At 45.7% G+C, this 27,683-nt stretch overlaps 1 protein-coding gene and 1 pseudogene across 1 annotated transcript in view; one reads left to right on the top strand and one right to left on the bottom strand.

The window, feature by feature from the left end:
- Positions 1-27,683, bottom strand: part of MLYCD (malonyl-CoA decarboxylase) — a 1,175,690-nt gene that overhangs the window by 904,221 nt on the left and 243,786 nt on the right. The window contains exon 3 of the mRNA XM_044081242.1: positions 26,805-26,961. Coding sequence (XP_043937177.1) covers positions 26,805-26,961 — 157 coding nt within the window. The remainder of the gene's footprint in view (positions 1-26,804; positions 26,962-27,683) is intronic.
- On the top strand, positions 493-10,546 carry LOC122807951 (annotated as a pseudogene).

Below are 27,683 nucleotides of genomic sequence, written 5' to 3'. Positions count from 1 at the left end.
ACAAAACCGACAACCTGTGACGTCGTGGTCTGGGCCTAGGCAAGGGATACAATAAGAATGAAAGTCCTTATGAGGTATTTGCTTCCCACAAGAAATGCAATTATTAACTTTTTCTGACATCGGACTGAGGCAAGAAAAGGTTCCCCAACGGGGTACTTAGCTTTACTGAAGACTTCGGTCTGAAATTCGATTTGAAAATCTCAGGAGTCGGCCGACTGGCACTTGCAAACTGCTTCTGCTTCGGGCACTGCGCAGCAAGAAAGACTGAAGAAAATGGCATCGGCTGCCTCTTTTATACCTCTGTCGCACTGACATCAGGGAAGAAGCAACAGCAACCGACGCCGGACCAAGACTTTGGAACTCGGGCCGACTGCGGGACCGCCTGACTGCAGATAACCCAAGTGTAATGACTGCAGCAGTGTAACACGATGAACATCGTTGTAGTTCCTTAAAAATCATTTTCCTTTTGAATCTGAATAGTTGAAAAACAAGATGGCATAAAATATAAATGCTCCTAGGACTCTTTTTGACTGTCCCTATTTCTTTTGAACAAGCCGCCTTAAACACCTTGAAAATTCACCCAGTTATAAAAAAAGAAGTTATGTACTCACCATAATGTTCCATCTGAGTAGTTATACTTCATTTTTCTTCAAGCTGTGGGTATTCAGATCCATATCGGATCCAAGCCGGCAACTTCACAAGCATCTGCTCAGAGATCCTCCCCCTTACCCATAATACACCACCATCTACCAGCTTCCCTCAGACCGAGTTTGCTGCAAACCAAACTAACCAGCAACTCAAACCAGAAAAAAACATAAAATGATCATAACATGAGAAGGTTCGGGGGAAGGAGGGTGGGACGGTTGAAGAAAAATTAAGTACAGCTACTCAGATGGAACTTATGGCGAGTACATAACTTCTTTATCTGAAGTAGTTTACTGCATTTTATCTTCAACCTGTGGGACAGAGTCCGCAGCTACTCATGCCCCTGGGAAGCCCTCATGGAAGGATATTCCAGAGTATCGCAGAGACAAAATATGCTCTCCCTCTAGAGATTAAATCCAACTTATAATGAGAAATGAAGGTATGCGACTTAGCCCAAGTCGCAGCCACACAAATGTCATCCAATGACACCCTAGACCAAAAAGCAGCAGACATCGCCATAGATCTGGTAGAGTGAGCTTTAATCACACCAGGTGGAGGCAATCCTTTGTCTTTGTAAATCTGCAAAATACATAGAGTAATCCATCTAGTTAAAGAAACTTTGGGGATGGCCTTACCCAAAAAGGGCCTAGAAAAGGACACAAACAACTGGTCAGACTTACGGAAGAGCTTTGTTCTGTGCAAATAAAAGCGAAGCTGTCTATGAACATCTAGTAAATGCAGTTTATATTCACCTTTGTTTTGAAAATTTGGGAAGAAAACAGGAAGATTAATTGTTTGGTTAATGTTTGATTCAGATGCCACTTTTGGTAAGAAAGAAGGATTCGTGCAGAGAGAAACCCTATCCTTATGGAAGATCAAATAAGGGGGCACAGCAGACAAGGCCTGAAGCTCATAATCCCTCCTAGCCGAAGTAATAGCCACTAGGAAGGCTGCCTTCCAGGATAGAAACTTTAAATCCAGGGAAGCTGCAGGTTCAAAGGAGGGAGCAACCAAGGCCTGAAGCATCAAAGTAAGGTCCCAAGGAGGAACAGGATTCTTTACAGGAGGGTGTAAAAGAAACGTGCCTTTATTTATTTTACATTTGTTGACCGGGATAGTCTAACTGGATTTATGTCCATTTCCAGTAGAGTCCCGGGGAGATAAACTTCAAGAGATTACTAGACTACTAACATACAGGTACTAGTTGTTATACAGTTAAATACTACAAATTTTAAACAGTTCAGGAATCTTCACAGTTTATACAAAAACATGTTACAAGCATTAGATAAGATATTTTAGACTTTATGTACAAGACTTCATTAGTAACTAAAAAGTAATTGTTAAACAAATACATACTTCAGGTTTCAGCAGTTCAGCAATGCTCACAGTTTAAACAATACTTGTTGCCTGCCTTAGGTAGGATGCTTTAGAATTATATGCAGAAGAATTTAATTAGGTATTTTAAATTCTCTCTATTAGGATAAGATATATTTTTGCCAAAGATAGGCCTTGATCTAAAAAGACACAGATAGAGCAGGAATTAGGTCTTAAGAGAGGGTATTTGGGATATAGTATGAGATTAGTCTGGATATGTACAGGGACATAACCAATGGATTTTAAGGTAGAGTTTCACATTGTGTTTAAAAAGTGTAAATGAAGACAGTGATGTAAGTTCATGGGGAGTTGGTTCCAATACTTTCCAACTGCATTTGAGAACACAGCATCTCCTGCCATGTTATTAGATGTACATGTTGATACAAGCAGTTTATTAGATGAACGTAAAGTTGAAAGGTTCTTATATTGGGTAATGAGACTAGCAAGTATTGGGGTATTGGTAGGTTGGAAAAGGGTTTTGTGCGCAATGGTGAGATGTTTAAAGTGAATCTGATTCAGAAGCTTTAACCAGCCTAATTGTTTCAGATTATGGCAGTGATGGGTCCTAAAGGAGGAAGCAGTAGCAAATCTGGCAATGCTATTGTAAGCGCTGGCTAGCTTGTTAAGGTTATTTTTTGACAAGTTAGTACATATGGAAGAAGCATAGAGAAGTGTGGAGATAAGGTGGGAATAGGCAATAGTGGTTCTGGCTAGTGGGGAGAGAAAAGGTTTTATCCTATAGAGGGAGCCTAGTTTCCTGTTGACAGTTTTTATGGTATTGTTGATATGGGTTTCAAAGTTCAGGTTGTTATCAATGGTTACCCCTAGAAGTTTAGTTGTTGGATCGGGAGATATGAGTGTACCATTACTGGATAAGACTGAAAAGTTCATTGGGAGTGATTTACAGGTAGCAGTGAAGAGGAGGAGTTTGTTTTTTTGGGGGGTTCAAGAGGAAGCAGCATTGTAGAAACCAATTTTCTGTTTTATTGAACAATGTCTGAGTTAGAGTCTGCAGTTGGGATTGACATTTAGCTGAGCAGATTATTGTCGAATCATCTGCATATTGTACACAGTTAGTTAAAGGAATAGCTAGGTTGAGGTCATTGATAAATATTGAGAAAAGGAGGGGGCCCAGTATAGAGTCCTGAGGAACACCTAGGGTAACTGGGAGATGGGATGAGAGGTTTTTGTCCCACAGCACTGCCTGCTGTCTATTATCAAGGTAGGGCTGGAACCATTGTATAGTCTTTGTGTCCAGAGAGAAGGATTTTAGAATATTGAGAAGTAAGTGGTGGTTGACCATGTCGAATGCTTTTGAAAGGTCGATGAAAAGTGCTGAAGAGAGAAGACTGTTATTATGTTTTTTATTGATGTTGTCAGTGAAGGACAGGAGTGCAGCTGTTGTACTGTGGAAAGGCCTGAAGCCATGTTGAGATATGGTCAGTAAATGGTTCTAGAGTAGGTGGTCTAGTAACGGTCTGTGGATGCACTTCTCCATTATTTTAGCTAATGGGGAAAGTAGAGCTATGGGACGATAGCTAGAATATTCTCTGGAGTTTCCACCCTTGTGTAGGGGGATAATGTAGGAGATCTTCCAGATGGTGGGAATAGTGCTTTCTTGTATGGTTCTATTTATCAGCAATGATACAGGATAAGCTATGACTCTGGCTGCCTTTTGCAGGTATTCAGCAGGTAGCTGGTCAGCTGATGGGGTAGTAGGTTTTAGTTTACTTAAGAGGTTGCAGATGAGGGAAGTTGGGACAGGTTGCAGGTTTAGAGTTGGGAGAGAGTTAGTAGTACTGGTTGGAAGGGCAGAGCTATCGGTTGTTAGATGATTAGCAAGTGTTTGGATGGTCTCTGAAGAAGGTATTAAAAGCATTAGCAGTTTGCTTTGGATTGTTGGAATTTGATCCTATAGGGGGTGGTGTTGCGGATTGGCCTGGTTGAAGTAGTCTGTTCATGCTAGCCCAGAACTTTTGTGGATTATTTTGGATGGCCTGTTGGAGGTGGAAGTAAAAGTTGTTTTTATCTTCGAGTATAGCTTTCTTAGTCTCATTTCTTTTTTGCCTGAATTGTTGTTGGTCTACGGGGTTTTTAGTTGTTCTCCATAGTGCCCAAACTTTATTTCTCTGTTGAATTTTCTGCCTGGTTTTCTTTGTAAGCCATGGGGCGGGTTTAGATTTAATTTTGATGGAACGCTTTGGTGCATGGTGGTTAAGGACTGTTAAGAATTTTGAGTTACAGTAGTTTGTTGCTTCGTCAAGTGGGAGGTATTTTACAGGTGACCAATCACATTCTTTTAGTTCAGCTATTGGGGTTAACGTTTCTGTTGCTTCTTATTGTTTTATATATGGTTGGGTTGTGTGAGCTCCACTTTTGCCTGATGAGAATGGTCACTTACATCATCAGGGAGGGTCCCTACATTATAGAGTTGTTTGTGATTATTTATTAGAATCCAGTCTAGGATGGATTCTTTGTTATTGGGTTTATTAATTCTGGTTGGGGAGTTAATTGTTTTTGAGAAGCCATTAAGGTTAATATGGGAGGTTGGTGATTCAGTAGAGCAGTCCTTCCAGTCTAAATTAAAGTCTCCAAGAATTATTGTCTCTTGGGAATTTTTATGGAGAGTTCAGCAAGGATACATTCCAGAGTGGTGATGCTGTTACCAGGGGGCAAGTAGATACATATTATATTTAGGGATTTGCTGGGATTAAGTTGAAGTTTGGTGCTAATGATTTCTGCATTGTTTTCAGAAGAACCAAGATCTAGTATAGATATTTGTAGCCCTTCTTTACAGAGGATAGCAACACCTCCTCCTTTTTTTTACTTTGCGGTCTTGTCTCAAGATGTTGTACCCAGATGGAATAACTTCCACATCTTGTGTAGTGGGTTTTAGCAATGTTTCTATTAAACAAAGTATATCAAAGGAATGAACATCCAGGAGAGCATGGAAGTGAGCAATTTTATTATTTATGCTGTGAATATTGAGGTGAGCTATATAGATATAAGAATCAAAGTAAGGTCCCAAGGAGGAACAGGATTCTTAATGGGAGGGCACAAAAAAAACTGCCTTTAATAAAAGCCTTACACAATCTGGAAGAGGCTAGGGCATTCATGTTCTCACCAACATGAAAATTTGAAACAACTGCCAGTTGCACTTTCACAGTGGAAGAACTGGCCCCTTGTTGAAAAATGTTGGATAAAAAATCCAGGACTGTGGATACAGGGGCAGTAAAAGGGTCCAGCTTTCTCTGAGATGCCCAAACAGAAAATCATTTCCATTTACTGCGGTAAATCTTTCTGGTGGAAGACTTGTGAGCCAACACCAGAATAGTTTTAACTGAAGATGAAAGACCAGGAGTCCTGGCAATCAAGGGAACTGGAGCACCAAGCTGTCAGCTTGAGGCTGTCCAGGTTGGGCGGACAGATGCCAGAGGGTTGAGAAATGAGATCCGGGCAAGGATCTAGAATCCAAGGAGGAGCTAGAACATGAGACCAGAGGAGGGGGAACCAAACCTGACGAGGCCAGAATGGGGCAATGAGGATCACCTTGCACCCCAGTCGACAAGCCTTCTGAAGACACTTCAGAATGAGTGGTAATGGGGGATAAGCATACAGAAGCCCGGGAGGCCAAGCATGGACTAGTGCGTCTCTGGAGGGTTCCCCTGGTGAGAGGCTCAGAGCGAAGAACTTGCTGCACTTCACGCTGGAAGGAGATGTGAAGAGATCGCAACAAGGCTGACCCCACACAAGGAAGATCTTCTCTGCTACTGACTGCTTCAGGGACAACTCGTATGGCATCAGAATAGCCTGACTCAATTTGTCTGCTAAAATGTTGAAGCGCCGTAGGATGTGCATTGCAATCAGAAACCGACTGGTGGAGATCCCCCACTCCTAAACTCATGGCCTTGCGACACAGAGGGTAAGACCTGGTTCCTCCCAGTTTGTTGATCTACCAGACAACAGACATGTTGTCTGACTGAATTGCAATAGTTCCCGAAGGAAGGACAGTATGGAAGGCCTGGAACTCTAAAAGCACTGCTCACATCTCCAGTATATTGATTTGCAATCTGGTCTCGATCCAGGACCACGTGCCTTGGACCGTCCTTCCCAGATAATGCACCCCTCACCCTAGTTGGGAGGCATCCGTGGTCGCTGTGGCTGGAACAAAGGGGCGTCCCGCTACAATCTCCGGCGACTGGACCCACCAAGAAGTGACACCCTGCAGGCTTTGCTGATATGAACTGGGTATTCCATTGGGAGATCCAGCCAAGACCACTGTATGGCTAGAGTCCATTGTAGAACACGCATGTGAAAATGGGCGCAGGGGCGGAGAGAAACTGCGGCAGCCATAGAAGGCAAGGCTCTGAGAACATCCGCCGCCGTCGGCAGCCTAAGGCCAAGAATCAGTGAGACATGAGCCCTTAGACTCTGGACCCTGTCTGGAGTTAGGAAGACTTTCAATTGAAGGGTGAACAGCCATGCCGAGATAAAGTCTAACATCTGTACAGGATTCAAGAGTGACTTGGGAACGTTGACCGTAATCCCTAAAAAGGCTGCAAGACGTAGGAATGAATCCATGGCTTGGCAAAGAAGACGCTTGGTGGAAGCAGCGAGGAGCCAATCGTCCAGGTAAGGGAATACCTGAATCCCCTGAAGCCTCAGGTGAGCAGCTACTACTGCCATTACCTTGGTGAACACCCTGGGGGCTATGGTGAGACCGAACAGTAAGGCTCGGAACTGGAAATGATTGACTCCTATCCAGAAGCAAAGGAATTTCCTGGAGCTTCTGTGTATCTTGATATGGTAGTAAGCATCCTGGAGCTCTATCGAGCACATCCAGTCTCATTCTTGAAGATGAGGTAGAATGGACTGTAGGGTGACCATTCAGAATTTCTGTTTGGTGATAGCCAGGTTTAAGGTTGACAGGTTCAAAATGGGTCTGAGGTCCGCCGTCTTTATTTGGCACTAAAAAGAACCTGGAGTAAATGCCTAACCCGGACTGATCGAGGGGGGATGACCAGTTTGATGGCTCGTTTTTGAAGCAGCTTGGAAACTTCTAGTGCTACCGTCTCCCTTTGAGTGGGTGGGACATCTGGGAGGCTCTTTGGTCTGATTAGAGGGGCAACAAAACGGGATGGTGTAACCTCTGGATATAATTTGTAGCACCCAACGATCTGCAGTTATGGACTCCCATGCCGCCGGGTGCAATGATAATCTTCTCTCGGGTGTCTCCAGAGTAGAGAAGTCGGGCAACCCTTCAAGGCTGCTGTGCAGGGCTGTCCGAGAAGGGCTCCATAGACCCAAAGTTCCTTGGACCCCCTCTGCCTGTGGGCCAGCGTCTATCAGGTCCCCCACTGCCTCTAAGGTACGAGTTGTCCAAAGAATCCCTGGAAAACTGATATTTCTGGAATCGCATCTTCTTTTGCCCTCTTTGATTCCAGGAAAAGGATCTTTGAGGGTTAGAGAAGCGGATTCCGATGGCAGACAAGGTCCTGCCACCTTTCTCACTCTGGACTAGGGTGTCACGGACGGTCTTCCAAAAGAAAGAAGAACCATCTTAGGGAGCATTCGTAAAAGTTACCTTGAAAGGGTTCGCAAACTGACATAGTCTGAGCCAAGCGTGTCACCTCATAGCAAAGCCAGACCCAGCCACCTTAGCTGCTCCTTCAGTAGCATGAGAAAGGAGGCGCATGGACGTGCTCAACACTAACTTCAGAGTAGACATCTGCGTGGAGAACAGACGCTTATGCTCCTGCGACAAAGACTCTGGGGGCGACTCATCTAACTCTGTGACTAGGTCTCACTGCAGTCATATGACGTGTGCCAAGTAGTTCAGCTCTCGGATGGAAAACGTCGCTGAAGAATACACTCGCTTCCCAAACTGATCCATAGCCCTGGATTCCTTATCCGGAGGGTAGACCGAGGAACTCTCTTGAGCCAATTCCTTCTTGGTGGCTACTGCAACCACCATAGCATCCACAGGGGATCCTTTATAACAGGCCAGTCTGTCAGAGGGTGGACAGAAAATTTTATCAGGGTGCTTTGGTATCGGCTCTACAGTGTCCGGCTCCTTCCATGCCCGCCTGGTGATAAGACCTACTAAAGGATCCGCCGGCGTGGACACCCAGGAAGTAGATGGGCCTGTGCCAAAAGCCTACAGGAACACTGATTCATCCAAAGGAGGTTTTGGGGCTGACCAACCTGCCCTCTGGCGGAGGATCTCCATGATGTCTCCAAAGGAGACATCCTCGGTAGGTGACTAGGGGAACCTTCTCCTTCATCCAAATCAGTGTCCCCTGTAAGGGACTCAGGGGAGTCCAAATGCCTCCTTTTGCACGTGTGCTTACAATGTTCCTCCTCAGTGGAACTCTCTGAAGAGGACTCATGAGCCTGGGGCTCCTCTACCACAGGCTGTCCCTGAGACAAGATGAAGGGAGTCACAACTGAGTCCAACGGACTCTGGGCAGAATCCAAGGGAATAGGCTGGGGTCTCAATCCTTGGGAGAGAACCTTCTCCACCATGTCAAACGCCAAAGGAAAGCGAACCTCCTTAGAGTCCAACAAGGAGGAAGCTCTCTCCGGGTCGGGAGGATTGGAACCGAGGCTAAAGGTAACTGGAACTCCGAAGGAAAGGCCTGGATCCGACAAGGTCGGAGCCAAATACACCTCCATCCCCTCAGGTCTGACTCCCAGTCCTTGGCCCTGAGAGCTGCTCGGATCCAAACTAGTTGGATCCGAGGAACTCAAGGTAATTGCCGGAGTCGAGGTTGGTGGAACCATCAGCGCCGAATCCCCAGCTCCGAAGATCCTTGGATCCATGTACCCCGAAACTGAAGGCCAGATCTGGGAAGGAGAAATCGGGTGGAAGAAAGGCCTCGAGGTCCCCTCTCCAGAGGGAGAGGGGCCTGGCAAGACTCCCATCTGGATTTGGGTCCAAATTAATCTTCGCATCATCCTGTCCATGTCCATTTCTGAAAGACTCCAAGTCGAGCAAGAGGATGCTACAGACTCGGATCTGGTTGGTCGCTGGTACGATCTGGAAGAAGGCCTCAGCTCCATAGGCTCCGTCAGCTCCGGGGAAAATCTGGGGGAGTGGATCAGAGGAGAAACAGGTCTAGAAACTTTCGAAGGCAGCCCAGGAAAGGCCTCCCAATCAAGAGACCTCTTACGGGGCCTATCCCCTTACTTTTTCTTGTCTCTCCCTCTCTCTGAATCGTTTTGTCTGTCCTTTTTCTCTTTGTCTCACCCTTTAATAACATCCCCTTCAGCAGGTCTAACGGGAGGGTGGGGGGGGTTTGAGCGGGAGCTGCAGAAGAAGAACCGTTAACGAGTCTAAGGTTAACGCTGGAAGCAGGCCTTTAGCCACAAGTTTAGCCTATCTCTTAGGACCCTCGGATTGAAACCTGCACAAATGCTGCATTGGACGGACCAGTGGGGAATGCCCAAGCAAACAACCCACAGAGTGTGGCCATCTGCTGGTGAAAGCTTATGGCCACACTCTGTGCATTTTTTTTTAAACTTGATTTAGGCTGATCAGACATCACAGCAAAAACAAAACAAACACCCAGTCACCAAAAAACCTAGCCTGACCACGCACATGCTAAGGAAGGGAAGGAACTACACAACAACTATGTGGTAGTAGATGGTGGTGTATTATGGGTAAAGGGGAGGAGCTTAGAGCTCAGAGCAGATGCTTGTGAAGTTGCTGGCTCGGATCCGATATGGATCCGAATACCCACAGGTTGAAGATAAAATTAAGTAAACTACTTCAGATCGTTTTTTTTTTTTTTTTAGAAACGCTTCAGGAATTGTCATATTCAGTTTCTTACAGGGTGGGAAAACCTCCCCTAAATCTACATTTAGATGTAATCAAAGTTGACAAGCTTGATGACAAAGTGATTATACATGATGAGAAGTATTACTTTTTTGACTGAAATCCTGATGTGTGTGACTTCACCACTGGTCATCAGCCCTACTATTGGGTCCATGCTGCTTTCATCTATCATAAACTTCTGAAGGAAGTCTTCCTCATTAATCTCAACAGCACACAACACACATTACACATTCTTGGGTCACATATGGTTGGAGACTCACAAGCCACAGCAGATCCCATTGGTGCTTTTGGTGCATTTACAAGACTGTATGCTCTATGAGAAAAAAATCACTGATTTTCCCTTCTGCAGTGAAAAGAGGGGAAGATGTCTTCAGAAGATGAAGAGCTGAAGCGCCTTCTTGGTTCCACAAAAAGGAAATGGAACTTAATAATTTAAAAGTACTTAACCCAGCTCACAACAAGGAATTTTTTTACTCCAACAACTGAAGAAGGAAATCCTAATACAGAGAATCCTAAAAGGAAATGTAAGAATTATAAGGTGACATTCAATGAAGAGGATGAGGTCATAAACCCAGAAATGCAGATCCATGAGTAGGACACTTCAGGAACATGATCCGCACAGCAGTCATATCAATCAAAAAAAAAAAAAGACAGAAGGGCCAAGAAGGACAGAGTCTTGATGATTCTTGAGGAAAAATCCCAGTCCTGGTTCCATAGCTATCTTTCCAATCATCAACAGGCTTCTAAATGGCAGAACAGTCTTTAACCCCTACTCCCCATCTCGGTCGGTGTACCCCAAGGCTCCATATACTTGGTCCCCTCCTCTTAAGCATATTTACAAACAACCTCAACTTTGCAACTCAACTAGCCTCTATAGTCCAGTACGCCAACGATGCTACACTTATCTGCTCAACCTCCTCACTCCAAGAACTTCAAATAAAAATGCAAACTTCCTTTTAGGGCATAGAAAAATACCTCTCTGAACATCAACTCATACTAAACCCAAACAAAACCAAGATAATGGTCTTCAGAAACAAAAAATCCAAACCGTGCCAGTCCCCCTCTCACAATCCTCTAATAGAACAGAAGCAAGATGATTATGATGTTCTATAACAATATAATAACAGCTATGAATGAAAAATGGTGCTGTGATGTGATTTATATAGATTTAACTTCAGCATTTAACAGGGTCATACACAAAATACTGATCAATAAATTAGTACAACTATGTTTTGATGTACTGTTGATAAGATGGATAGCTGCATGGCTTACAAACAGGACATGGCAAGTATCGCACACCAACTGGACAGGTGAAATCCTTGGTTACAGTCAAGGTGTCCCACAGGACTCTGTCCTAGGCCCTTACTTGTTTAGATTGTATCTTTCAGACTTTACTTTTTCATTTGAGGTGTTCTACAGTCTATGCTGACGACCTGAAATTGGGTAAACTGATTACAAGCGTTACAGATAAAGCATGTCTGCAAAATAATATGACTAAATTGACCATCTGGGATAAATGTATAAAAAACTAAGCATATGAAATTTGGGAGACAAACTGAAAGGTGAATATTTAATACAGCACACAGTGATTGAAACTGTAGATTCTTTTAAGGACCTGGATATATGGGTAGATTCAGCTATGAGCTTTTCTAATCATATCAACCAATTGGCTTAGTGATAGTTAATAGAACTATTGGCTGTATAAAAAGATTTATAAAGTGCAGGAAATCAAACATAATGAAGTCATTGTTAGTTAGTTACATTAGACCCAAACTTGAGTATGGAACAATAATATGGAAACCCTATAGGAAAACAAGCATGAATAAACTGGAAAGAGTACAGCGGAAATATACCAAGGGCATCCATGGATGTGAAAAATCTAAGTTATTATGAAAGACTAAAATATCTGAACTTGTACAGTGTCTCTTACAGATATTTAAGGGGAGATCTTATTCAGGTGTATAGGGCATTTAGGGACAACTACCTCTGTGAATGTTTGGGGTTATCAAAAAGTACTAGAGAATCATCAGATAACCTATGTAGTAGATTCTATAGGAACGAGAAGTGTACTAATTGGTTCTCTGACAGAGTAGCTGATGCTTGGAACAGACTACCAAATTACAGTAAAGCAAGTACTAGTTTAGATATTTTTAAGAACAGCCTGGACATTTATTACGGGAACAAGTGTATTGGTATATTGGCAAGCTAGAAGGGCATTAATGCCCGTGCTTGAAACATTTGTATGTATGTATGTATGTATGCATGCATGTAAGATAGAACCCACAAACCAGACTAAACTTCTAGATCTCACAATAGATGATAATCTAAAAGTTGCTAAACATACTTCTATGACAATCAAAAAAAATTACATCAAATTTGACACCCTCTATAGGGCCAAACCATACCTTACAGAAACTGCCAGGCTGGCCACTGCTCGATCACACCTGCCTTCTACCCTCCTATATGGTTCTCACATATTCAGAAATCTGCGAAAGACTGACCTCTTAAACCAAGAATCATGTTACAACAAAATTGCCAACTTTGCCACTAATCATCCACACAGAACTCACCACTGCATTGTTCTCTCCCAGCTCAACTGGCTACAACTCCCTAACCTTTTATCTTTCTGGGACAAAGGGAGATACTGCCAGCAAAGCTATCGGAATTTTGTAAATAGTTATGTCATTTGTGAATATCAACATGAGTTATATAAGATTCTTGTGTTACAACTGTATTAGAATGAGAAGTTATGTACCTACCATAACGTTCCATGTTAGTTGTCTTCTCTCGCCTTCTTTCTTGCTTGATGGGTTCGGAGCCGATCCTCGGCTCCGACTCGGCACTTGCTAAGCTCGAGAGTCACTTTTACCAGCTCGAGGCAGCCCCATATCCCATGATGCAAGGCGGTAAGTACCCAGATCTCGTTTGATGACAAAGGGGCAATAGCACCAAGCATAAACACTTCCCAAAGGAAGAAAGAAAAGCCTACAGGATGGAAGAAGGACCAGCTCTGAATGGTCTTCAGCATAATAATTCCTTGTAGAAAAAGGTCTGTCCAGGCCTGGGGGAAGGAGGGAGGGTCGCAAGAAAGAAGGCGAGAGAAGACAACTAACATGGAACGTTATGGTAGGTACATAACTTCTCAATGTTAAGTTGTCAATCTCGCCTTCATTCTTGCTTGATGGGACCGTGTCCCTAGCACCTCTATCCTGGGTGGCTCAATGGAACAGACTCTTGAGGACTGTAGAGCCAAAACTGGCTCTGTCCCTGGAGGCCAAGTCCAATTTGTAATGGGAAACAAAAGTATGAGGAGTGGCCCAAGTGGCCGCTGCACAAATAGTGTCTAAAGGAAGTCTAGCTTGAAAAGCTGTACAAGTAGCTAAGCTTCTAGTTGAATGTGCTTTAGGTTTTGAGCACAGCTGTTTTCCCCTGAGCCGATAAATTTCAGAGATGACAGAAGAAAGCCATCTAGATAATGTGACTTTTGAGACAGGAAGGCCTTTCTTATTATCAGCATAGGAAACAAAGAGTTGATCGGATTTCCTAAATTGTATAGTTCTGTCCAAATAATATCTGAGTTGGCGGTGGACATCAAGATAATGTAGTTTTTGTTCCGATCTGTTTGAATAGTTTGGAAAAAATACAGGGAGATCAATGGATTGATTCAAATTAGTCTTTGAGGTGACCTTAGGCAAAAAGGTCGGATTAGTTCTCAATGATACTCTGTCTTTGTGAAAGACCAAATAGGGGGGTCGAACCGATAGAGCATGAAGTTCAGACACCCTCCTGGCCGATGTAATAGCTACTAGGAATAAGGTTTTCCAAGAAAGAAATTTCAGGGAGCAAGAAACAGCTGGCTCGAAGGGGGGAAGAATCAAGGATGTCAGCACTAAATTTAGATCCCATTGAGGAGGAGGATTCCTGACTGGAGGCTTCAGGAGGAAAATACCTTTCAAGAAGGCTCTACAAAGCCTGTGGGACATAATATTGTGATCTGCGAACCCGACATGAAAGTTCGAGATAGCAGCCAATTGAACTCTAACTGTGGAAGAAGAGGAGCCTGCATGAAAAATCTCCGCTAAGAAATCCAAAACTGCCTGGACTGGGGCAGTGAAGGGATCAATATTCTTGGCTTTAGCCCAATAAGAGAAATGTTTCCATTTGCTTGTATAAATCCTCCTGGTAGAGGATTTTAAAGAAGCTACTAGAATGTCTCTAACGGGGTTAGAGATCAAAGGAAGCCTGGCTAAGGAAGGAAGTGGAGCAACCATGCTGTGAGGTTGAGAGAAGGGATAGACCGGTGCAGCTGACCGGATTGGTGAATCAGAAGATCTGGCACTGGGTCCAGATGCCACGGCTGCACCACAAGATGACGATGGAGGAACGGAAACCAAATTTGTCGAGGCCAATAAGGAGCAATGAGAATCATTTTGACTCTCAAAATGGTTGCTTTCTGGATAACTTGAGGGGAAAAGGAGGAAAGGCATAAAGAAGTCCCTGGGGCCAATCCTGGGTCAGAGCGTCTCTGGGGGGATGGCCTGGCAGAGGGAAGAGAGAGAAGAAGTCTGGGCATTTGCTGTTTTGGGGAGTAGCAAAAAGATCGCAACATGGGCGACCCCATTCCAGAAATATCTCTTCCACTATAGATTGCTTGAGAGACCACTCGTGAGGCATGAGAATAGCTCTGCTCAATCTGTCCGCTAAAATGTTGGTTTTCCCAGGGATGTGCGTTGCTACCAGAAACCGATGAGAGGAGATCGCCCATTGCCAAAGTCTGAGCGCTTCTCGACACAAGGGGTAGGACTTGGTTCCGCCCTGTTTGTTGATATACCAAACTACAGACATGTTGTCTGTGTGGACTGCAATTGTCCCTACAGGAAGAAAGTCGTTGAGGGCTTGCAACGTTAAAAGCATTGCTCTCATCTCTAGGACATTTATGTGCAGGTGGTACTCGAACGGTTGCCACGTCCCATGAACCATCCTGCCCTGATAATGACCCCCCCCACCCGATCAGGGAGGCATCCGTGGTGACAGTGGCTACCGGGGATGGGGGTACAAAGTGTCTGCCTTGGTGAATCTGGGGAGAAGTGATCCACCAAGCAAGATGATTTTTGCAAATCTGTGTCACCAGAATTTGGTGACGCATTGGAAGTTGTTGGTAAGACCACTGAGTGAACAACATCCACTGAAGAAGGCATGTAGAAGCGAGCCAGGGAAGAAGAGTAATGGCCGCAGCCATGAGGCCTAATACCTTTAGAACCATTCTGGCCTGTACTTTCTTGTTGGCTAGAATAATCCTGACATGACTGTGAATGTCTGAAACTCTTTGGTCTGTAAGGGTAGCTGACATCCGAACAGTGTTTAAGTTTGTGCCTATGAAAGTAATAGACTGGCAGGGCGATAAGGATGATTTTTCGAAGTTGATCGAGATGCCCAAATGTGAACAAAGATTTATTGTGTAATCCCTGGCTTGAACAAGCTGATGCCTGGTGGTGGCTGAAAGGAGCCAGTCATCGAGATGCGGAAACACCTGGAATCCTTGACGTCTCAGGTGAGCCGTGACCACTGCCATGCATTTGGTTAACACTCTGGGGGCTGTAGTGAGACCAAAGGGCAGGGCTCTGAACTGGAAATGACTGGACCCCAGCCGAAAGCGGAGAAATCTCCTGGAGCGTCTGTGAATTTTGATGTGATAGTACGCATCCTGAAGATCTATTGAGCACATCCAGTTGTCCTTCTGCAAGAAGGGCAGAATTGACTGAAGAGTGACCATTCGGAATCTTGACTTCTTCACAGACTTGTTGAGTCTGCTGAGATCCAATATTGGTCTCCAGTCTCCCGTCTTTTTGGGGACCAAAAAGAACCTTGAGTAGATTCCGGGCTCTGAATGGTCTGTTGTAACTGGCTGAATGGCTCTTTTTTGCAGTAGTTTTAAGATTTCTAACTCTGCAATTTCCCTTAGACCGGGTGGTACATCTGGAAGGGAATTTGAGTGAGAGAAGGGACTTTCCTCGAAAGGAATTTTGTAACCCTCGGATATGATCGACTGTACCCATCTGTCTTGAGTGAGGGAACGCCAGGCTTCTGGGTACAGCGATAGTCTTCCCCCGACTGCCTCCAAGGATGGACAGTCGGGCAACATCTCAGGGATGCTGAAAGGGCTTGTCAGAGAGAGGCTCTCTGCTTCCCTGGTTTTGTGGACCTCCTCTGCCTCTAGAGCGGCATCTGTAGTTGTTACCCCCTCTGCCTCTAGGGGTAAACTGACCACGTGAATCCGGCGTGACTCCTTGGGATTTGCGGAACCACATTTTGCCACCCTTCTGTCCTTTGGGGTAAGGTCTAGAAGGGGTGGAAAAACGGACTCCTTTGGCAGAAAGAGTTTTGCCGTCCTGCTCACACCTGGTCAACGTTTCCTTCACTTGAGGGCCAAACAAAGCTGACCCATCAAAGGGAGAGTTTGTGAAGGACGCCTTAAAGGGATCTGCAAAATTACATAGCCGCATCTAGGCTTGGCGTCTAAGAGCCACACCTGTACCTGCGGCCCTACTCGCTCCATCAGCAGCATATGATATCAGCCGCATGGAGGAGTTTGCAATGGAGTTAAGGGTTCCTAGCTGCGAAGCAATTTTTTCCTGAGCCCCTGCAGCTGTAGGATCCTGCACAACTTCACCTAGCTCTTTAAGGATATCCCTTTGGAGTCTGGTGAAGTGACATAGGTAGTTCAGCGAACGCATAGCAAAGGTCGCTGAAGAAAACATCCGCTTACCATATCTATCCATGGTCCTACTAGAGTCCTTATTAGGAGGATGGACAGGTATGGAAGGATCTGCAAGTTCCTTCTTGGTGGCAGCCGCCACCACCATGGCATCAGCGGGGACACCTTTTGTGAGGAATTGCTTGTCCGACGGGGCAGTAATAAATTTAGAAGGCCTCCTAGGGACTGGCTCTACAGAGTCAGGAGCAGCCCACGCCTTTCGAGCAATAACCTGCATAAGGGGGTGGAAAGGCGGAGACACCCAGGAGGTGGAGGGCCGAGATCCAAACGCCTCCAGGTATACTGACTCATCCTCAGAGGGATTATTGGTGGGCCAGTTTCCCCTCTGTCTAAGGAGTTCTAGGATGTCTGAAAATGAGACATCCTCAGAGGGGGTCTTGGCGATCCCTCTGACTCATTAAAGTCAGTATTTGAAGTGATAGACTCGTTGGTGTCTATGTGTTTCCTCTTACAGGTCCTCTTCCGCGGCGGCTCTCCCGTCAAATCGGGAGTATCCTCGGAAGAGGGGGATATTCCCAGTGGGGAAACCTGAGGCGGAGGTTCTCTGGGTCCTGGAGCAAGAGAAGTGGCAGAGATGTCAACAGACACCATAGAGGGAGGAGCTAAGGGAACAGACTGCTGGCTGAGACCAGTGGCCAGCACACTCTTCATCACCTCGAAGGCTCCCCTCCCAGGGAGGTCCGAGAGAACCCTCCAAGAACTAGGAACTCCAGGACCCACCGAAAGGAAGGCTCGAGGCAGATGTCGGAGCCGAGCTCACCAAGGCCGAGGCTCCAAGGGAAGAGCGGGTCGGACAAGGGTCCGATGCCACTCACCCCTCGGAGGAGACCAGGAAGCCCGCCACCGAATCCCTCTAAGGAAGGTCTCAAGAGGAGATAAGAGTAGAGGCTGAAGGAGCAGAAGGGGTATCTGTCCCTCAGCCGTAGCAGAAACCATTCGAAGACTCCAACTCCAAACTCTGGGGTAGAGTCGAAGGAGGAACTGCAATGGGGTGTGGACTAATAGTCGTCTGCTGAGACAGACTATGTAGCATTTGGGCCAGTGCCTGTGACTTTAGTAATCTACTGACCACTCTCTCCAAATCATGGTCAGAAAGCCTGGATGACCTTGAAGATCGGCTCCGATGGCTCCGTTCCGAGAGAAGAGGCGGAGCCGAAAGTATCGGCTCCAAGGAAGGGGACCTAGACCTCTTCCTCGAAGGAACCATCGGAGCCGATGAAACTACAGAAACTGTCAGAGCCGACAACTTATAGGCACCGACATGTAGCTTCGATGCATCGGCTCCAGCCGGAGCCAATACGGCCATAAAAGTAAGGGTGTCGGAGCCGATCGGAGCTGACACCGATGCCTGGGCCACATGGTGGTCAGAACCGATCGGAGCCGACACCAAAGTGGTTGAACCAGAATCGGCACCGATAGCCATCGGTGCCGAAGGTTTGGGTAACCCAGAATCGGCTCCAGCCGGAGCCGATCTCGACTCTGAATGAGTCGGAGCCGAGGCCACAGGCTTGGACACAGAAGCCTGGGCCTTGGAAGACTTAGAAGTCTTAGATGGGGCCGACTTAGCCAGAGAGCCCTCCGGCTTAAGGAGGCCCCTCAAAATCAATTTATTTCTTCTTTCCTGCAGGACTCTCTGGCTAAAAGAATGACATATAGCACAGGAGTCCTGCAGGTGAAGAGGCCCCAGGCAGTAAAGGTAAGAAGTGTGACCGTCTGTCAGAGACATCTTCTGACAGCACGAGTCACACTTCTTAAAGCCTGAGACCCTTTCCTTAGACATGGTGAAAAAACACACACACACCAGTCCAAGAAATTAAATTAAATATACCAAAAGGTATCAATAACAGACACACACCCTAACAAGTGGGGGGATGGGATGTTATAAGTCTGACTAAAAGTTATAAGGAGACAGGGAAAATTTCTGTCAGAAAGGGACTAAAACTACGTTAAAACTAATAAAATTAAGGTTTTTTGAAGAAAGGGGCTAAAATAGTAATGTAAAAATTCACTTACCAGGAGCTGGTAAAAGGAGGACCTCATCAGCGAAGCGGCAAACGAGATCTGGGTACTTACCGCCTTGCATCATGGGATATGGGGCTGCCTCGAGCTGGTAAAAGTGACTCACGAGCTTAGCAAGTGCCGAGTCGGAGCCGAGGATCGGTTCCGAACCCATCAATCAAGAATGAAGGCGAGATTGACAACTTAACATCAAGAAGTTATGTACTCACCATAACATTCGATGTATGTAGTCCATCTCGCCTCACATTCTTACCCATGGGTTCGGAGCCGAATATCGGCTCTGACTCGGCCTATTTACTAGCTCAAAAGTCTCCGATTGGCTGGGCTAAGAGGGTATCCCATAGTACACTGCTTCACATCCCCAGATCTAGTTTGCTGCCAACAACTCAGTTATTGCATACATAACACACATCCATACATACTAAATATCCAAACAAATTAATCAAAGGGATTCTGCATGATAAAATATCACCTTCAAATCCTCCAGGTAGGGGGAAGGTGGGAGGGTAAGTAAGAATGTGAGGCGAGATGGACTACATACATCGAACGTTATGGTGAGTACATCACTTCTTGATGCTATGTAGTCCTATCTCGCCTACATTCTTACCCATGGGACAGCGTCCCTAGCACCTACAACCCGGGTGGCTCACTGGAAAATACTCCTGAGAACCGTGGAGCCAAATGAAGATCTGCCCCTGGAAATCATGTCCAATTTGTAATGAGAGACAAAGATGTGAGGAGAAGCCCAAGTGGCCGCAGCACATATATCATCCATTGACAATCTAACCTGATAGGCTGTAGATGTGGAAACAGCTCTTGTGGAGTGGGCTTTAGTTGGAAAGGGCAGAGTTTTACCTGCTGTGTGATAGATGAAGGAAATACAGCTGGCTATCCATCTAGAGAGCGTGACATTGGATACCGGGGAACAAAGCCGGTTTTCGGAAAAGTAGACGAAGAGTTGGTCAGATTTCCGAATCTCTTTTGTCCGATGGAGATAGAAGCGTAACTGTCTATGTACGTCTAGTTGGTGAAATTTGAATTCTGCCTTGTTGGAAAAATTGGGGAAGAAAACTGGCAGCTCAATAGACTGATTTATATTAGACAGAGAAGCCACTTTGGGAAGGAATGACGGGTTTGGTCTAAGGGAGACTCTATCTTTATGGAAGATCAAATATGGGGGTTTGATGGAAAGGGCTTGGATTTCGGAGACCCACCTCGCTGAAGTGATAGCTATTAAAAAGGCTGTTTTCCATGTTAGAAACTTTAAGTCGCAGGTAGCTGCAGGCTCGAAGGGTGGAAGAGTGAGGGCTTGAAGAACAAAACTGAGGTCCCAGGGCATAACAGGTTGTGATACTGGGGGACGAAGCAATAGGGTTCCTTTAAGGAATGCCTTACATAGTCTGTGTGCTATCAGGCTAGGTTCATTAGCCACGTGGAAGTTAGATATAGCTGCCAGCTGAATTTTGATGGTGGATGAAGCGGACCCCTGATAGAACAATATAGACAAAAATTCCAAAACAGAATCAATTGGAGCCGTGCAGGGATCGATGCCTCTGGAATGAGCCCAATGGAGAATCTTTTCCATTTGCTACAGTAGATCTTTCTAGTGGATGGTTTATGAGAGGACGACAAAATATGTACTACGTCTGACGAAAAATTATGACATCTGACTAAGGATGGAAGTGGAGTAGCCAGGCTGTCAGCCGGAGTGTCCTCAGAGAGGGGTGGAACTGTCCCGACATGTGTGTCAGTAAGTCTGGAAGGGGTTCCAGACTCCATGGAGTATCCACAAGGTAGGGTTGAAGGAAGAGGAACCACACTTGACCAGGCCAGTGTGGGGCAATCAGAATCATCCTGCTTCCCAAGGATTGCACTTTCTGAATCACCCTTGAGAGAAGGGGAAAGCATAAAGCAGCCCGGAGGACCAATTGTGAGGTAGAGCATCCCTGGGTGATTCCCCCAGTGGGGGGATCAGCGAGAAGAAGTTGCTGCATTTCGCGTTGAGGGGGCTGGCAAAAAGGTCGCAGCAAGGTTAACCCCATCTGCTGTGGATTCGCTCTGCCACCAGGAAATTCAGGGACCACTCGTAGGGCATAAGAATCGCCCTTCTTAACTTGTCTGCTATCCAACTGGTCTTCCCCAGGATGTGCGTTGCCACTAGAAACCACTGGGAAGTTATTGCCCAATGCCACACGTGCATGGCCTCCCTGAATAGTGGGTAAGATCGGGTTCCTCCTTGCTTGTTGAGATACCACACTACTGACATGTTGTCTGAGTGTATCGCAATGGTCCCTAGAGGGAGGACTTCTTGAAGTGCCTGCAACGCAAGAAGCACTGCTCTCATCTCTAGGACGTTTATGTGCAAATGTTTCTCGTGCCCCTGCCATGTGCCTTGGACTATCCTGCCGAGATAATGCCCCCCCACCCTATCTGGGAGGCGTCTGTAGTCACTGTGGCCACAGGGACGGGTGGAACAAAGGGTTTCCCTGCGTTCAAGTTACTGGTGCACAGCCACCAGCGGAGGTCCTGCTTGCATTTGTCTGTCAATAGGATCGGATGGGATATCGGAAGTCTTTGGAGAGACCATTGGATAAAGAGAAACCACTGAAGAATTCTCATGTGTAATCTCGCTAACGGAACCAACATGATCGTAGCTGCCATGGTCCCTAGGAGTTGAAGAATCAGTCTTGCCTTCGCATGTCTCAGAGGCCTCAGCGTGAGAATTTGTTGTTGCAACGCTCTGATCCTTTCTTGTGGTAAGAACACTCGCATTCAAATGGTGTCCAGCTCTGCTCCTATAAAAGTGACACGCTGTAAGGGCAACAAGGCAGATTTTTTCCAGTTTATTGTAATGCCTAATTGGTGACACAGACTGATAGTAGCGTCCCTGATCTGAATTAGTTGATGTCTGGTGGGTCAGTGAGAAGCCAGTCATCCAGGTACGGAAACACCTGGAATCCTTGACGTCTCAAGTGAGCCGTCACCACTGCCATACACTTGGTGAACACCCTCAGGGCTGTGGTGAGACCAAACGGCAGGGCTCGAAACTGGAAATGTCTGGCTCCCAGCCAGAAGCGCAGATGACACCTGGATGCCCTGTCCATTTTGATATGGTAGTAAGCATCCTTCTGGTCGATGGAGCACATCCATACTTCCTTTCCCAACAATGGGAGAATAGATTGTAGGGTGACCATACAGAATTTGGACTTGTGTACGTAATGGTTGAGTTGGCTGAGATCTAGTATAGGTCTCAGCCCCCCTGTTCTTTTCGGCACCAAAAAGAATCTTGAGTAAGTCCCTAATCCGATCTGGTCTGAGGGGACTGGTTGGATGACTCTTTTTTCTAGAAGCTGAGATACCTCTGAGGCTGCTTGATCCCTTTGACTGGGTGGAACGTCTGGGATCCTTCAGATGGGAGGGGGTACTGAAGAGAATGGAATGGTGTAACCTCCGGAAATTATCCTTAATACCCATTGGTCCTGGGTGATGTTTTCCCAGGCTTCCAGATACAAGGAAATTCGACCCCCGACTGGCTCCGGATAAGCACAGTCGGGCACACCCTCAGGAGTGAGTATGGGGAGCCACGAAAGGAGTCGCGGTCCCCAGAATTACGGGGGCCCCCTCTGCCTCTGGGCCAACGTCTACCTGAATAACTCCCCCCTCCCCTGCCTCGGGAGGGGGTTTCACCTTGTGCGGCAGGAAAAAACCTCTGTGATTTCTTGAACCACATCTTTCCCCCTCGCTGAGCCTTGGGGTAAGACCTAGACGGAAGGGAAAAACGGACCCCTACAGCAGACAGGGTCTTTCCCTCTTGCTCGCACCTGGTGAGGGTGTCTTTCACTTTGGTCGCAAACAAGGAGGAACCATCAAAAGGGGCATCAGTGAAGGAAGACTTGAAGGCCTCCGCAAAGTGACACAGGCGCAGCCAGGCTTGCCTTCTAAGGGCTACACCTGAGCAGGCCGCTCTACTCGCTCCCTCGGCCGCATACGAAATGAGTCGCATGGACGAGTTTGCGATGGAGTTGAGGGTAGAAACCTGTGCGTTGACCGTCTGAGCCACCGCTTCAGGTATGTAACCCGCAAGAGTATCTCCTAACTCCTTAAGGAGATCTCTCTGGAGCCGAGTGAAATGAGATAAGTAGTTCAGCGACCTCAGGGTGAAGGTGGCTGAAGTCAAGGTACGCTTCCCGTACTGGTCCATAGTCCTAGACTCCTTGTTAGGTGGATGGACCGAAGAGGAAGACTCTGCAACTTTCTTCTGGGTGGCTGCCGCCACCACCATGGCATCTACTGGGAGTCCCTTTGTCAGAAATTCTTTTCCATGGGGGGCGGAGAGGAAGTTGTTGGGGCGCCGTGGTACTGGCTCCACGGAATCAGGGTTTCCCCACACCCTTCGAAAGATAAGGTCAAAAAGCTCATCGAAGGGTGGAGACACCCAGGAGGTGGAAGGTTGAGCGCCAAAAGCCTTAAGGAATACCGACTCCTCCTCGGAAGGGGTCTTGGAAGGCCAGTCTCCTCTTTGTTTCAGTATCTCCAGGATATCGGAGAAGGAAACATCATCAGAGGAAGACTTGGGGGACCCTTCCGATTCCTCGAGGTCAGTATCGGAAGTGAGAGACTCGTCCTGGGAGTCTATGTGCTTCCTCTTGCACAATTTCTTTCTGGGAGGCTCCTCAGGCACAGGCTCTGAGGGACCCTCAGAAAGTGGGGGACCACTTGTGGGGGTATCCTTAGGGCCTGGTGCTCTGCTGTCCAAGGATAGGTGGGTGTCAGAAGCTCTCACCGGAGTGGTGGGGGATGGAATGACCGACCCGAGTGATGTAGCTGACGACCTGGCCAGCGTGCTCCGCATGGCCTCGAAGGCAGGTCTCCCCGAGACCGAGGACCGACCGGCCTCCAAGGCCATGACCGGGGTCCCCATAGCCGATGCACCGAGTGGGAGACTCGGACCCGAAAGATGTCCCGATGCATCCCCCTCGGGCCTGACCGAGGAGACCAGAGTCTCGAACCCTGTGGACGGAATCGACAAGGTCAGAGCAGAGGGCACCAATAAACCCAGGGGGGGGTATCGCAGCTGGCACAGGAACATCACTCGGACCGGAACATACCGGCTCCGACAGCAAGGATGCGCTTGGAGGAGGAATCAATGAAACAACTATAGGAATTGGCTCCGGAGCCGACTGGGTCAGAGCCGAAAACAATTTAGCCAACACCGGCGACTGCAAGAGCCTCTGCACCACCCTATCCACATCCAAATCGGAAAGCCTGGAGGATTTGGAGGAGATGGATGGAGACTGAGACCTTTTATCTGGGAACCATGCCTGACACTCGGCGACCGGCTCCGAATAGGTTCGAGAATGATCGGAGCAGACGCTGATTCACTCAATACAGAAACCTCCTGCGGCCCCGAAGACGGTGGAGCCGAGGAAGCAGTATCCAATATGGTAATTTTCTCTGGAGGCTCCGAAGATGCTGATGGAGCCGGAGACCTTTTCTTGGACTTGGAGGACTTAGATTTCGACTGGGAGCTGGGAGCCGAATCTATAGCCTCCTCGAAAGATGGCTTAAGCAGTCCCTTTAAAATCAATTTGTTTTTCCTCTCTTGGAGCACCCTAGGACTGAAGGCATGACAAAAACTGCATTACTCCTGTAAATGGATGGCTCCAAGACAGTAAACACAGACAGAGTGTCCATCCGTGATGGACATTTTATATCTGCACTTCAAACACTTTTTTAAAGCCAGAAGGCTTATGTTCTTTCTGATCCTTAGACATATTCAAAGAATTAACGACTTCCAACAGGTGCAAGCACCCAACGAAACCAGAGTTAACAATTACCAAAAAAGGGTGGGAAGCCCACCAGTTAGGCAATACCACAGAGAAGAGCGAAGCTCTAAACCAACAACAACAATAACGAGAACACAGAGTGAGAACCTCTAACTTAAACGGATCTCCAAAGAAAACACACAAAAACAAAGACTAAATCCTCACTAAGGGAGAACCAGGTCCTCTAACTAAAACGAGCCTAGCCCGTGGGAACAGTTAGGGATACCACAAAAAACATTAATAAACACACGAACACAACTACCGCAGCAAGAATAGCTATTAAAATAGCTTTTGAAGTATGAAGCAACCAATTTCTGTAGAGAAATAAGTCAAAAAAGAGTACTTAGCCACAGCCAAGTGAGACCACGTCCGAGCTCTACAAGCGGCAAACGAGATCTGGGGATGCGAAGCAGTGTACTATGGGATACCCTCTTAACCCAGCCAATCAGGGACTTTTGAACTAGTAAATAGGCCGAGTTGGAGCAAATATTCTGCTCCGAACCCATGGGTAAGAATGTAGGCGAGATAGGACTACATAACATCTGTATGTTATGTATATATCAAACTTGTTTTGTACAGACGTGTATTGAAAAGGGTATTTGCAAAACGCTTGTGTTTAAAATGGATCCACAGTGTGCCCTACTGGAAGAGAACAGAAATGTACATGCACTACTGTTAACTGTTTAAATGTATACATTTTAACAGTGGAAACTGTAATACAGGAGATTAACTTCAGAAAAATAGCTGAAATTAAATTACTTTAGGGCTAGGCCATAAAAAGATGGTATCTTTCAGTTTCAGTACAGCGGGTGACAATGTCTGTACTAGAGAGTTTTCTGTATTGTCTTTAAGGTGAAATAATTACTTTGTTTTGAAATGTGAAGGAATGCAATTGTTTTATGACTTCTAGCATCTGCCAAAGCTCTGATCTGCAAAAATCACGCATGACTCTCAAAGAAGTTAGGAGAGTGTCACTGAATCAACACAGGTGGCAACAGCTGAACAGACACACCAACCTGATGTAAAATAGGAAAAATTGGGCTGCTGCTGATGATGATGATAATGAACATTCACCTTGTAATACTGACAGGTCCAGTGGCCCTTAATGGAGGAACAAGACAGCAAGTTTACTAAAATCATGCAAACCCAATTCTTACTTAGTTCTTATTACCCCATATAATTTAGTCTAACCCATTAATGGACAACTTAACTTTACTTTTCAGCAAGAACAAAGATGTAATCACGATTACAACAAAAGCTGTTCTAGTCCTTGAGTTCAACATCCTATAACAGTCAGTGTGGCTCATCATTTTTATTAAATACAATGTGTTACACAACCTTTTACTATTCTGACAAATATTTAACAAGATTTCTTAAAATAGACAGTATGCTCTAGCTGGGTCCCCGGAGTTACTGCAGGGCTACATTTTCTTATGCAAACAGTATCCTGAAGGCAGATGGACATCACTGAGTCCTTAGCATGTTACAAAGAGAAGACAGCGTAATCCTCTCGCTTCCTCGTTGTAACAAGAGGACTCAGTGAAAGAGGTTTTCTTGTACAGATACTGCACTTCCTAAGGTCTCTGTTTCTATTACAGTAGCAGGATATCTGGGCTAGATAAAGGTTGAAGGGGGTGGGGGAGATACTCAGATACAATAGCTCCAGTCTACTTCAATAGCACAAAAATGTTTGGCACTTGTGACTTGGGTCCACTCTGGTGAATGAAGCAAAACTATTCCCGACTGTCTGTCTGCAGAAATAAAGGTGTGTGTGTGTTGGGGGGGGGGGGGGGGGGGGGGCAGTATGTCTTGCTGAAAGCCTCCTCAGTTCACTGACACACAGATGACCACTGCTACATGTAGCCATGAAAGAACTAGTATCTAATACTATTTTAAACTATTATGAGTGAACCATTAGAGATAGACTGCACTTAACTTACATTACCTAATCCCTAGCTTTTATTAATAATTCATACACCTTCACAGAAATAAAAACACTACACTAAGCCACATTCATTCAACAAGGCTCATACCACTACATTTTCTGGTTCCAAATTATAAATATACGCAAGTTCAAAGGCTGAAAAAATCATTTATTTTTACAGTATTAAGTTCCAACCATTGTGATATTAAGTACTTATTTACTGACTTTCATAATATTAGTATGGAAGAAAACTGTAAGGCAGCATAAAGAATAATGAAACACTTAATAATCATATTAAAGACCTCAAAAGTCTGAACAGTGTGCCTTATGGTACAACTGTAGGACACTGGCTGTATGAAAAGTGTCTACCTTAACTAAATAAGACTCGAAATCTACAAGTCTTACCTGTATGTTGCTAGAGATATGGTCAGTCAAGGCAACATGTAAAACCACCAAAGGTTCACCAGGCATAGCACCATGCATAAATACAAAACATCTTCTATTAGGTCCAACGCGGCGCTTAATATCGGCCCAGTTCCTAACTGGATGCACTGCTTCATACCTATTACAAGGAATGATAAGCATGTTAGTTTAATACCACTTTTGTGCCGGGTTATGTAAAAGGCAAACTAGAAGAGCTCATTTAAAACCAACCCACAAGGTTAACTAACAGGAATGAAATTCTGTGCGTTACACATGATGGAACTTTACTCTGAAGGCACACTTACTCTGATCACAGAGTACAGCACCAGCACTTGCGGTAAATAGAACTAACCACTCAAAGAAAAGTTAATGTCTGAGAAAAGATGCTGATAATGCACTTTAACAAATCTCGGTAGTGATGGCTTATTGCTGAAGACCAGGATGGCCACCTTTCCATTATGCCATTTCCTGGCAAACAAGCCCTGCCACTCTGTGCTTTGGTCACATCCATTTATAAGAGTTATCCTGTCCCATTTCTCAAGGCACACTCAACAATCTTGATTTCCAGTCCACCCATGCAGTTATTGTATGCAGCATCAAATGTACAAAGAATCAAGGAAACTATCTAAAACCATAAATACACCACTATTTGACACTCACTCGCAGAGTATGGCAATAATATGCTGTCATTTATACAGACAGGAAAGAGTCTGTAGCCCGCCCTTCTCTAACATAGATGACAAGCAGGCATGGTATATCGTTTAGATGTTTTAATACATAGAAACACATCGGGATGGATAGCAGCATCATAAAATACAAATGAACTGACTGACAGACCTTACATACATACACGTTTACATC

Source organism: Protopterus annectens, chromosome 8.part0 (genome assembly GCF_019279795.1).
Source record: "Protopterus annectens isolate FY-2018-M chromosome 8.part0, PAN1.0, whole genome shotgun sequence".
NCBI classification, from domain to species: domain Eukaryota; kingdom Metazoa; phylum Chordata; order Ceratodontiformes; family Protopteridae; genus Protopterus; species Protopterus annectens.
The sequence above is the reverse complement of the archived record's forward strand: the minus strand, read 5'-3'. Positions and strand labels throughout refer to the sequence as shown.